The sequence below is a fragment of the Spea bombifrons genome, chromosome 5 (assembly GCF_027358695.1).
Source record: "Spea bombifrons isolate aSpeBom1 chromosome 5, aSpeBom1.2.pri, whole genome shotgun sequence".
Classification (NCBI taxonomy): domain Eukaryota; kingdom Metazoa; phylum Chordata; class Amphibia; order Anura; family Pelobatidae; genus Spea; species Spea bombifrons.
In genome coordinates, this window is record NC_071091.1 from 75,195,880 (window position 1) to 75,209,241 (window position 13,362).

A 13,362-nucleotide genomic window follows, 5' to 3' on the forward strand; every position below is an offset into this window, starting at 1 on the left:
CATAATCAACCCATATTCCACCAGAAAAGAAAGAAGAGGAAGAGGTAGAAGAAGAATGTGAAGAAGTTGTTTCTCAAGCAAAAGAAAACCCCAAAGTGCATGCAATGGTTGTGGTGTTTCAATTTATTATGAAGCAAAGTTACATATGTGCACTAATTTCAATGATGGTAAGTAGTCATTATTTTAGGATCCTACTCAGTATCTTTATTGAATATCATTATCACCGAAAATGGTTATTGCAGCTGTAAAGTGAACCTTTCATCTGACAGAGAACAATATTTATATTGTATTTCATTTATTTTAAGTGTAGCCTAGTTATGTGTAGTTTGTGTACACTACATTGGTAATAGGTGTATAGATCAATGGGAAAGTGTAGCTGCTCACCCGTAGCTGTCGCCACAATCCCCCTCCGTGTAGATAGCATGCTCCTTGGACCACACAACTCCAAACTAAGTGTGTAAACAGTATGTTAATTAAAGAAAGGTATTTGCACATTGTTTTTTGATGTGCGGAAAGAGAAATCATTTGGATAAACTTTCATGTTGTAACAATTTTTGGCTACAATAAGTAATACATTTATGGAAGAGAGAGAGAGCAAGCACCTAATATGAAATCACAGGGGACTGTAACCAATGTTAGCATTGACCCATTCTCCTGTTAAAAACATTGGTTTAACATATGCTAAAGGTCCTGTGTTTTAAGCATGATAAAAGCGACTTGGTTAATTCAATTGCTGCTAAGGCCTAAATGACTATTGTCTCTCTCTTTCATACAATGGTGCCCCTACTCACATTTATGTTCATTGACCTTTTATGCCTACACCCTCGTGGTGCCTCATTCCAGCTTCACTAAGTTCTTATGTCTATGAAGGTATTATTATGAGTATTTATTTACAGATTTTCCTGTATTTGATTGTGTTTGCGGTTTTCTGTTTTGAAGGCTTGGAGTATCACCTACCACAGTTGGCTAACCTTTGTGTTGCTAATTTGGTCTTGTGCACTTTGGATGATCCGTAATAGGAGGAAGTATGCCATGATTAGCTCGCCCTTCATGGTGATCTATGGGAATTTGCTTTTGATTTTACAATACATATGGAGCATAGAGTTACATGATGAACTTCCTGAAGTTTCAGGTGTTCTTGAGCGAAAGAGCCCAGAAGAACTTGCTTCAAAGGTAGGTCAAGGGAGAACAATAAAATGAAAATCCTAGAAAATATATGTAAAAAAAATAAATGAGGGATGAAGCCTAATTCCTAAGGCTTATAAATGGACTCAGAAGTCACAGAACTGTCAGACAACAATCAAAAAAGGAATAAACTAGGGCATAGTACACGGTCTACCAATGACCTCATTTGTGTGTATATATTTATGAACCGGCAAAATTTTGAGTATATCGTGTTGCTTTTTATTTTATTAACTCAGTGCTGCACAAAAATATCTATCTTTTAGTTTCTGTCCATTTATATTTTCATATTCATTTAACATAAGATTTCTCAAGAAAGTACTGAACCCTATCATCTATTGCATCTGGAATTATTAATTCTGTATCATCAGAATTGTTTGTGATTTTAGGGTAATATTATATGCTGTATTTAACGCTGGTGTATACATATTTAACAGAAGAAGCTCATTAGATAAGGAACAAGTATATATTTTACTAATTAACAATAACATCTAAGTTGAGCATAATGTATTTATTTGTTTTCTTTTTCTAGATAATTTTCACAGTTACTTTTTGGCTTTTGCTCAGGCAACATCTTACTGAGCAAAAAGAAGAAAAAATAAAAGAGACAACCCTGTCAGAGATAAAGGTGGGAAGCCAAGAAAAGGGTAAGTTAATGTATGAAGGTATCAGAATCCATGATCAACTACTATGTTTTCGTCACTCAACTATATTCCTTAACTTACCATGTTTGGATGAGAACAGGAGTCGCTAATATATGTAAACTAATTTATTATTTATGTATGGAAAAATGAAATGACTTTTATTAGGGATATATGTTAGTAGTTAGTATATGAATCAATTCCAGAAACCCACATATTAGATGTATTGGCAGATTAGATATCAGCGTGTGTACCAAAAACTTAGTGAATTGTATAACTGTGAAACTACATAGTTCATTTGGCATTTGATAGTAAACATTTTAAGAGTTGGCTACTAAGGTCAATTGTAATATTGTGAGGACTTTGATAGCAAAACCAAATACTGGAAATGCTTCATTAGAAAAGGTTTGAGGAGCCATACAAGGTATACTTGTGGAATTTCACACTATTTTATACACTCCATATATATATATATATATGTTAAATAATTTATAAAGTCATATTAAACTACTTATTTTATTAGAGGAACTGTCGGAACCACTGGAAGAAGAAGAAGTAGATGAGAATGATATTATGAAGGTGCTGGGAAACCTTGTGATGGCAATGTTTGTCAAATACTGGATTTATGTCTGTGGTGGCATGTTCTTCTTTGTCAGCTTTGAGGGAAAGATAGTAATGTACAAAATTATCTACATGATGCTCTTCCTGTTCTGTGTGGCTCTGTATCAGGTAAGTTCACAGTCACAACATTCCACTAAAGGTGTCCCTCTTTGTATATTCTCGTGTCTAAGTATAAGTACAGTTAATAAACATTCTTCTGTATTTTGTAGAGTTGAATTGCAAGCAGGAAAACATATGCACCATGTTTTATAAAAACAAAAAACTGGGTTGGATAATGATAAAAAGGGTGAAATGGTAGAAACATTGGGATATCAGTCAGAAGAACTTTAATAAACCACAAGAAAGTGTGATCATTGCCAGAAAAAGGATGATTACAACAATGAAATATTTTTTGGTCAGCCCTAGGGCTTCATACAGAAAATGTGATGGCTATTATTATTATTTATTGTTTTATATAGTGGCATCAAATTCCGTAGCGCTGTACAATGGGTAGACAGGACATAACAAGTAGTATGTAACATAAATTGACTAACAGAGAGAACAGGTGAGGAGGGCCCTGCTCAAACAAGCTTACAATCTAGAGGATATGTTAAAGCAATAGAGATTTCAACAACAATTAATTACTACATTAGATGAATATAATGCTACCTTGCATAGAAGGTGGAATTTTGAGATCCTTGACGCACTCATGCAAATCATATGTTGTTATTTGTTATCTATGGAAAAACTCTATCCAGCTACATGCATTTTTCTTTATTTTTTCAGGTACACTATGAATGGTGGAGGAGAATTTTAAAATATTTCTGGATGTCGGTTGTTGTTTACACCATGTTGGTGCTTGTATTCATTTACACATACCAGTTTAAATCTTTTCCTCCCCTTTGGATGAACATGACTGGATTAGACGAAGGAAAGTAAGTGGCATAGCTTGGTCTCTGTTTTGGTACCGATGTGTATCACTTATTCCAAATGCTATACACTTATCATAGTAATATAGTAACATGAATTTTCTTTGAAGTCAGTCTTAGCTTAATTCCTTATGTTAAGTAAGCAATTTCCTCACATCTAAGTCCCAGAGTGCTAAACCGATGGTTATTTTTATTGTTAGAAATGTATCGTTAAAGGTGTATTCCCCCTAATAGTGCAACAAATTTGCTGGGTGCTCCATATAAAAAATGTAGTGTATTTGTTCTGACATGATGCCTTCCTTTGTTTTTCAGGCTAGCAGATCTTGGTTTAGAAAGATTTAATCTGACTGATCTATTCACGCGTATATTTATCCCAACTTCTTTTCTGTTGGTGTGTATATTGCACCTTCATTATTTTCACGATCATTTCCTCCAGCTAACTGACCTCAAGGCCGTAACCAGCAAACAGGACAACACTATTTATAGGTATGGAATGAAAAATAAGATCTGCATCTATTTTAAATTTGACCTTTTTGCTAGTAACCTCTTGTATATTGTCATTTTTTTGTTGATTATGAGGTAGATTGACCAATATACTGCATGGCATACTTACTGTGATTTATGATGTATTATGATGTATCTGTGAGATTGCATAAATATTGTTGAGTGGCACCCCAGCATGGTACTGTAGGGCTGTTTTATCTATTATTGAATTACACAATCACACTATTTCTGATATAATACATTAAAGGTTATCCTATAATGTTTGGATACTACTGTTTGCTACAAGGAAGTCAATGGAAAAAACACTACTTTGCGTATAAAATACAGTGAAGTATAGAGTAGTGAACTTCAGTAAAGAAAAATGTTTTTTTCTTTATCACAGTATTTTTACTAGTAATTACCTTATAAGACAGTTACAAAACACATATACCATTGTGTGCTTCAATTATGTATTTATTTATTAAATTAAAAATCCAACATAGTCACATTTATTTAATAGCTGTGTAAAAGGTGACCCATTAAAGATGAAATGTGTATCTGTCATTTGACAGATGGGTTTCAGGCTATGTACTGGGTTTTGGTACATCAGCAGTTTCCACTCTTTGCCTTCATCATTGTCTGTGCACGAAACACTATGAATTCAATCAATTTTCAGTAATTTGCCCAGTTCTAATCTATTGAAGCTTCCTAGTCCACTGACTACTATTCTGCGGAAAACAATCAGAAGATGACGTGTATCATGATGAAATATGACTTATGTCAGAGATGTTCTTCAGTTTCCAAAATATTTTAGTGCCCCCATAAAAGCTACTGTAAATCTATTCAGAGCTTACACTATCACATTTGCCATGGGAATTATTGAAAACTACCACATCCTGTTATAGTGACAGCTGTATCATATTATATACTAAAAGTGTGATTTTGTCCCATGCCGAATGCAGGAGTAATTTACAAAAAACAATACCTTTGCTTATGTCTGACTGCGGCAACATTCAATGAAGTTTAGAAAGAGCATTCCAAACAAAAACATTATTTTCAATAAACCAATACACCGTTGTGATAAGTTGTACTCTGCATAGAAGAAAAGAAGAGTTTAGAATTTCGGACTCTATTGTAAACCCTATGAATACCAGGAATGTGATCACATGACACACGTGCTAAACACATGCTTCCCACCATATCGATGTAGGCTGTGTCCTAGGTTGTGGAGAAGTCGTTCACATCTCCAGTACTCTTCCTTCTCTTCACCTACGCGAATATGTTGTGTCTTCCAGTGTCAGTTCACGTACTTTATGGTATACTATCCTTTTTGCCATTTACCCATCTCTACTAACTGTACTATTTATATTGACTATGCATGCTTCTTAGTCTTGTGCTATGTTTCATCTTAACTAATTTATCTTTCTCTTTTGACTCACTTTTCTATCGCATGCTTTCTCGTGCCTCCATCTATCATCTCGTAGCCATGCCAAAGTTAATGGTCGTGTTTACCTAATAATAAATAGGTGGGTATTCAGGTGAAATGTTAATGTAAATATATACAACTGTATTTGTACCATTTTACGATTTTACATCATATGAAGAACTTAGAATTGGATGCAGAATACAATGCAGCAGAAGTAATTTTGATCGTCACTGATCACTATGTGCCATACTCTGCTCAGATATCCTGAAGGATATGTTGGCAAACAAACCACATATCACAAATTACACTTATAGGAGAGATTCACAATTTAAATATTTTAACACGGTTCATAGTGTCATAGTGCATTAAACAGCCGGAGTAATATAGTTATTGAGATAGGACTTTCAGTCTCAGCTGATGAAAGCATGAAACTGTTTAATTAAGGATTTATATCACAACAAGCAAATCACCTTACTCTACCGATATCTACTGAATGGGTTGGTAGAGGTAATGTCTCTAAAAGAGAAGTATTTTCATACGAGGGAAATCGTGTTAATAAGGTGCTGAGGCACATTAAGCTTGGATCTTCCCAATTCCTACCCTACCAACCAATTCATAACAGAGGACATGCCCTTAAATCTAAAGATGAAAATTGACCAGACCTTTCCTATGCCACCAATTAACCTTTAAATATGCTTACTTTGACTGTAACTTATAAATAGAATTTATGTACAGGTTTAGTGAGCTCGTGGCAGTAAATACATGGATTACTGGCTAGGTCCCAGCACCTGGTATAATTCTGTAACGGTCTTTTTTAAATAGAATCTACTACATTTGCTACCATCCAGTGAAAACACAAGTCATTTAACTATTAATTTCATGAATAGTCATTTTATTTGGACTTCATGTTCTTAATACTAGAGGAAATATGGTTTCATTTTCCAATCCTATTTATTTCCTCTCTCTATATACATATTTTTTCTACTGCATTTATATAAGAATATCTTTGCAAAAATGCAAAGTGATAAATATATTCTCTTGATGAATGTAAACAATTTATTTACTTTCATATTAGTAATATATTACTTTATTCCAAGTTAGCCTTTCAAAACGTGAATAGGGTTCGATTCTATTTTATCCCATTTAAAAAGGTATATATAAATTTGTTTGAATAGGGACACTTCATTAGCAAGTGGCTAACAATGGGTATGCTAGATGTTACATGCAATATATGACCGTAAGCAAACCCTATGAAAAGGTTTTTAAAAATGGGTGAAATTGGTAGAAGTAGGATAATTGTAGTAGGAGGATTGTAATACAACAATTTTAAACCAGCCTTTATAAAATGATAGATTTTACAATGCAGAAAAGTTTTTTTTTTTTTTTTTCAACAAACGTATACCTTTTACATACCGGTTATTTCCATGAAATATTTAATTGTTGGCTAGCTAATGGTGCAGTACCAACAAATGAATTCCCCACCTCCTTTTCTCATTTGGTTATTTTCTAAATTGTCATGGAGAATGAACCAACACAATTTTCCTCAAACATTTTTTTCCGCTTGTGCATTATTCAAATAATTTATGAAACTGTTTACCACTTATGTTTATATCTTAACTGCAAGTGGGCTTATCGATTTTTTTTTTTTATAATAAAGCAAATCAAGAAAATTCCATAGAATGCGTATTGACATTTGGGCACAAATATACAATGTTCCACAAGAGTAGTTTAAACCAGGCTGAAAGCGTCACTAACAGTCCATGGTTTAGAGCAAGTTGTTAGTAGACCTGGAGGACTGGTGGAGTAACACTGTTCCAGAGCACCAACTTTTTAAAGAGCAGTGGCTGACACAAGGGCTGAGTAACAGTCCACAGGGTCATTCTAAATCTAAATGTCGGTGTTGCATGATGTTACTCTAACTATTATATATCACGCTTTTACCTTTCCTATTCTCATATTCCTTTTCTCTTTCTGTTTTGATTGCTCTTGAGCAGCATCAAGAAAAAAATCCCATTTCACCAAAATGAGTAAGTGCCATGACTAGAAGCCATGAAATGCGTCTGGTATGACATGCAGTCATTTCATGCTTCTACTTCTTAAACTCTGATTATTTTCTCCCAAAGGGAAAATATCAAGTTTAAGCATTAGTACCATCCAAAGTGAGACTAACCAGTTACCATTCAGAAACTGTGGCACACGGATTATGCCCAATGTATTTAGCCTTCATAATGTCCTCTGGTGGAAACTGTACAGACATTCTAACTTATGTATAATGCCAACAGATTGGTGCACCCAGAAGGAAGTTTGGCTGATATAACCATGATGAACTTAACTACAGAATCGGAAATGTTAGCGGAGAAACAAGAGAAACAATTGGAAGTGTACGCAGGAGAGAAGGATCATGACCAGGATTCAGATGATGAGTGGGGCAAAGGGAGTGACAAGCAAAAGGGTGATACAGATGAAGAAGAGGAAGGTGATGAAGAAGAATCAGAAGAAGAGGAAACAACAGGTGAATTGTCTAATATTAGCATGTGTGCTAAATATTATAGCTTAACATATATGAAAGCAAGCTGAAATTTTAATATTAGGGTGACCACATCGGCCATGTTTTCCAGGACACGTATGATTTTTACATATTGCTGACCAGCCCAGATAAAGTGCTGCCCTGCAGTATGTGGGGTGTATAGACCTATGGAAGCGAGCCAATTAGTTAGTTATACATCCCCAATTTTGCAGCACTTTATCTGGGCTGGTCAGCAATATGTAAAAATGATATGTATCCTGGAAAACATGAATGAGGTGGTCACCCTAGTTGATATGCTGCCCTAAATTGTATAATACCACACAGTTGCTCTCAGTGACTCACTTGGCCAAATGAGCATCGGAGAAGACTTTGGGATGGTATTTAGTTTGGATTGGACAAGAGAACAAGAAGTGTTTTTACTAAAAAGATAAAGTTTAGCAAAGGTACCTTGTTTCAATAAACAACCTTGTCTTTTTTTTTCAATTTAGATTCCAAAAACAAATGGCACCTAGTCATTGACCGCTTGACCGTCCTTTTTCTAAAGTTTTTGGAATATTTCCATAAGATGCAGGTCTTTGTGTGGTGGATTTTGGAACTTCACATAATAAAGATTGTTTCCTCATACATTATCTGGGTCACTGTGAAGGAGGTATGTTCTATTAAATATATGTTAGCACAAAAAGGAATTTAAGCTTGTTCATAAGATTTCGAAGGGTTTTGTATGCACAGGTTAGATTTTTTTGTAGCAGTATGTTGCAAATATCTCTTGCATTTCATTTCTCTTTTATTATTTTGATCTATTTTCATTACATGTTTCTGGCATCTACCACAACATGGACACAGTTTCTTAATTTAAAAGCACCCACACTGCACTTAACCTGAAATCAACACAAAATAGTCATATATGCTCTTGGCATTAATTGGACATAAATTCACCATATTTCTGCTTCTGTAACTTAATATTACGTTGTTGACTCATGCTAATGCCAGTTACCCACAACAATCTTATACAGCTTCATGGATAGTAATAATGGGCTGTAATAAAACAGAGAGACTCTTTGAAAGGTGGATTTACCTCAGATTGTAACTTGCGAGCAGGGCCCTCTATACCTGATGTTTCAGTTTGTCTTTCAGTTATATTTTTTTGTACCCTTTGAATGTACCGTATGTATTGTAAGTGCAAGTTGTTGGTGCTATGTAAATAAAAAATAATAATATTACCGAAAAGGTAGAATGTCTTGATTTAGGATTTCAATCTTTCTTGCAAACCTCATTCCCAAGATGACAAATCCCTGTGGATTTCACTGCTGGCCTCATAACTTTGTAAATCTTGTGAACCTTTAATGCCATAGTAGCTAATCACATTGCAGCTTTAATTTATAGATCAACAAAGCATGTACAGTATCTGACCAACTCTTTTGTTATGTTTGTTCCTAGGTTTCCCTACTAAATTATGTGTTTTTGATCGCATGGGCTTTTGCTCTGCCCTATTCACAGTTCCGGCCTTTAGCATCAAGTGTTTGCACGGTCTGGACATGCGTTATCATTGTATGCAAAATGTTGTACCAGCTTTCATCTATCGAACCTCTAAGCTTTTCTAGCAACTGTACACTCGTAAGTACAATAATGTTACGTGTATGATTACTGTATGTGTATCTGTTACATTTAACCTTTCTGCTTTACCAATGTCATATGCCTTCTTAGGAACGTCTAGTAGTATTGGACAGTTGTATAGATTTATTTTTGCATCGTAACATTTTTTTTCTGTATCCCAGCCATTTCCCAATCAAACTAATGTGGAAAACAGAACAGAACTCATGATCTCAGCTCTGTATAGGGCACCCATCGATCCATCCGGATGGGTAGGACTAAGAAAATCGGAACCTCTACTTGCTTATTTAAGGGTAATTTATATAACTTATATAATCTATTGTAAGATACGTCCACTGAAAAGGTGGTAGATAAGTCAAACATCGTTTCAGGAGAAGTGGTGGAGGCTGGCACTGTGAGAAGGTTTGCATGATATTGGCGAAAGACAAAGTCAAGGACAAAGTGAAGGTTATTGTCTTACAACAGTAGGGATGTTCCATGGGACAATGTGCTTTAAAAGATTTTGGGCTCAGTTTCACTTGCCACCCCTCTGCACCTACCTTCCAGCTAAAGGGGTCATCACGGGGCTGCGAGGAGAACAGAGCTCTGTTCTAGTGGAATCTTAGACCTCCCTGGTCATTACTGGACCACCAGGGAAATGAACTGCAGTGTAAACAGGGTCTCGATGGCAACTGTACCCAAAGCTACATCTATAGTTACACCAATACACAACAGGTAGACAAAAATGGGCAAATTAGACGTGCCCACGTTCTACAGTGTGTTCACATAGTATGCCTGAACACGGGCAACACACTGGTTCACTGTAATGCCAGTGCTTAATTTAGTTGCAGTATAATTATTGGGTTGGACCGCATATTTTGACAGGAATCCTGAATTATCAAAATCAAAAAACGACATAATCACATGCACCTACACCCTTTAGCATAAATTTGTGAATTTATCCTATCAGGTGTGACTGCTGCATGTAAAAAATGGAACAAATAAAAAACTACACAGACATGAACTCTTATATTTTTTGTATTCCATAGAACAATTTACTCATGTTGGCCATATTAGCCTTTGAAGTAACTATTTACCGGCATCAGGAGTATTACAGATGTAGAAACAATATCACTGCACCTGCCACTAAAACAATCTTTCATGATATCACAAGAAGACACCTGGATGATGGACTCATCAACTGTGCCAAGTATTTCGTAAACTACTTTTTCTACAAGTTTGGTTTGGAGGTAAGGTTTTAGGGTATGATTTAACATCTCTATACTGTTAGCACACTGCTAGAAGAGGGTTCAGAATATTGTTTTTTGCTCATATGGTTCTTGAGAAAATGCTATACAACCAAGCTTAAAGGAGACATTTATTATAAGTAGCTACAGCATCTCCGTTTCACAACAGTCTGTAGATACATGGTTATGGCCTTTGTGGACCTAGAGCAAGATGTAGTCACAAAAACTTTCAAGACCTCATAGATCAGTTTTCATCAGAAGAAAATTACTCTTAGGTCCTGGAAATGTATGTACCTCTACATGTTACCCTTATAAAGTTATTATGTTAAAAGACATACATGTAACATACTGTGTTAAACAGAGCAAAGTGTCCATGAAATGTCCTTCCAACAAGTTGTGTTTTATGGCTAAAAGTATCACTGAATCAAAGCCTCATTTTCTCAAACATATCTGGTTTTCTGCCATTTTTAGGTATTAAATATGAACATTTGTTTAGCTTTTATGTTGAGTTAACGGTGGGAAGAATATAAAACGTCTGTATAACATTTTATCCATGTAAAATCCATATGGCACTCAAAGTAAAGGAAACAGCGGGTTATCCTAGAAAAATGCAGTGGTAGCCAAGTATAAGGTTGGGACTTCTGTTGTTACTTTGCTGATCTATTTTTTTTTCTTTTTGTCCAGACTTGTTTCTTATTGTCTGTTAATGTAATTGGCCAAAGGATGGACTTATTTGCTATGATTCACGCATTTTGGCTGTTTGTTGTATTGTACCGGCGGAGAAGAAAAGCCATTGCAGAGACCTGGCATAGGTACTGCTGCTTTCTTGCTTGCATTATTACATTCCAGTACTTCATATGTATTGGCATACCTCCAGCTCCATGTAAAGGTAAAGGATCAATTTATATATATACGTATATTTAATGTTCAGCATATATATTTTTTAATGTAACGTAATAAATAATTGTCTTTTAAACTTTACTTATATTATGTTTTCAGATTACCCTTGGAGACACCCTGGAGCCAAATTTAACTCCAATTTAATAAAGTGGTTATACTTTCCAGACTTCATTGTGAGACCTAACCCTGTATTTCTTGTCTGTGAGTATGTGCACTATTATGTGTATTAAATAACCTATAATGTTATATGCATATGTTTTATGAGTATCTGCCAACGTCTCAACTGCAGTAGTATCAAACATCACAAATCCAATTTTGTCAAATAAAAAAAAAAATTACAAATACGGACTACCACATAAGTTTTCTTCTAGACCTGCTTGTGGAATAGTTTAAACATTGGCTTTTTTTTAACTTGGAATATACGTTTGATTATTTTTTCTGGGCACCCATTTAGTCTCTTACTGTTCTATCAAGAGCAAACCATTCATTGCATTTTTCCCCATTTTTCGTGTCAGCATCCTATGAGTGCCTGCTATTTTGTCCCATGACAAGCCTTCTCTGCAAAAATGATGAATGACAAGACGTATTGCTTGATCAGCGTGAAAATAGGCATTCGGTGCTAGTAATGATGTTTTAACATTGCAAAAGTTAGTAAAAGTATTTCATTTAGCAGAGTAGGTGGAACAGCTTCTTTAATACCTACTTTCTTGGTTTTTCATCCATGAAAATACCCAACCAAACACTACATCTTAAGTATTTCCTTTTTAATGTTTTTGTTGGCTTATACAAATAGAAAGCTCCTGAATTATTCTGTGCTATTTTTTATTGCCATAAGAATAACAGGTTTCAACGGTCAGGTCTTAAAGGTAGCTTAAAGGTAGCAAGTTTTACTATCTCTTTATGATAAAGGTATAGAGTTGTACCATGTTAGCCATACAAAGGAAAAGAGCAAATTTGGTAAAAATGATACCATGCTTGAAGTGTAAAACATTGCAGTCGTCTCTCAGGCATATTATCAACTTATACAGCAGTAAAATACCTGAAGATGAAACCTAGGTCTCAAAAGCTTGCAATCCATTACATTTCAGTTAACCAAAAAATGTACTATCCTTATTAAATTTGGTCTTTCCATTTATTATCACAGATTGTCTTGTTTCTTTGTAAGCGTTTTTATAACCAAATGTAGTTTGCTCTGCTGCCAGCAAAGAATAACGGTACATGCATATTGATTTTTTCCATCCTCATCTTTTGCTAGATGATTTTATGTTGTTACTCTGCGTCTCCCTTCAAAGAGAAGTGTTTGAGGATGAGAACAAGGCAGCGGTGCGGATCATGGCTGGAGACAATGTGGAAATTTGTATGAATCTTGATGCTGCCTCATTTAGTCAGCACAACCCGGTTCCCGACTTCATTCACTGCAGGTACAGTTACCTGAGATCCATTCTCATTTACATAGGAGTTTCAATCCAAAATGAGATTCTACAAGTTGACCACATTTAATAAGTACATTGACAATTTCCATGTGCATGATATGCTTTAACTAAAGCAGCCAAACTACATTGTAAATCGCATTGCATAAGAATGTAATGTGAACAATGGCCCTAAAGCTGGATGAGTTCCAGTCTGAATCAGGACACAGTTTGGAGGCCATGCATGCTAACTTGTTAGATATTTGCTACAGAAAATTTGGCAGTGAAAAAACCCAGTTTGTGGTGTGTCTTTAAATACTAAGCCCTTTTGGTAAATGCTTAGTGTACATATGAAGAGCATGTATATATATTTCAGGCAATATTATACTGATTTCAGTATCCTTGTACCCAAGGACTTGATAGTGGGA

At 35.2% G+C, this 13,362-nt stretch overlaps 1 protein-coding gene across 1 annotated transcript in view; it reads left to right on the plus strand.

Annotated features, from left to right (window-relative positions):
• PIEZO2 (piezo type mechanosensitive ion channel component 2) overlaps nt 1–13,362 on the plus strand; it is a 150,372-nt gene that overhangs the window by 102,821 nt on the left and 34,189 nt on the right. The window contains exons 12-27 of the mRNA XM_053466029.1: nt 25–167; nt 940–1,173; nt 1,715–1,829; nt 2,347–2,552; nt 3,210–3,358; nt 3,665–3,838; nt 5,320–5,361; nt 7,256–7,288; nt 7,544–7,773; nt 8,277–8,437; nt 9,226–9,402; nt 9,564–9,692; nt 10,428–10,628; nt 11,310–11,514; nt 11,625–11,726; nt 12,781–12,946. Of these exons, the coding sequence (XP_053322004.1) occupies nt 25–167; nt 940–1,173; nt 1,715–1,829; nt 2,347–2,552; nt 3,210–3,358; nt 3,665–3,838; nt 5,320–5,361; nt 7,256–7,288; nt 7,544–7,773; nt 8,277–8,437; nt 9,226–9,402; nt 9,564–9,692; nt 10,428–10,628; nt 11,310–11,514; nt 11,625–11,726; nt 12,781–12,946 (2,467 nt within the window). The remainder of the gene's footprint in view (nt 1–24; nt 168–939; nt 1,174–1,714; nt 1,830–2,346; nt 2,553–3,209; nt 3,359–3,664; nt 3,839–5,319; nt 5,362–7,255; nt 7,289–7,543; nt 7,774–8,276; nt 8,438–9,225; nt 9,403–9,563; nt 9,693–10,427; nt 10,629–11,309; nt 11,515–11,624; nt 11,727–12,780; nt 12,947–13,362) is intronic.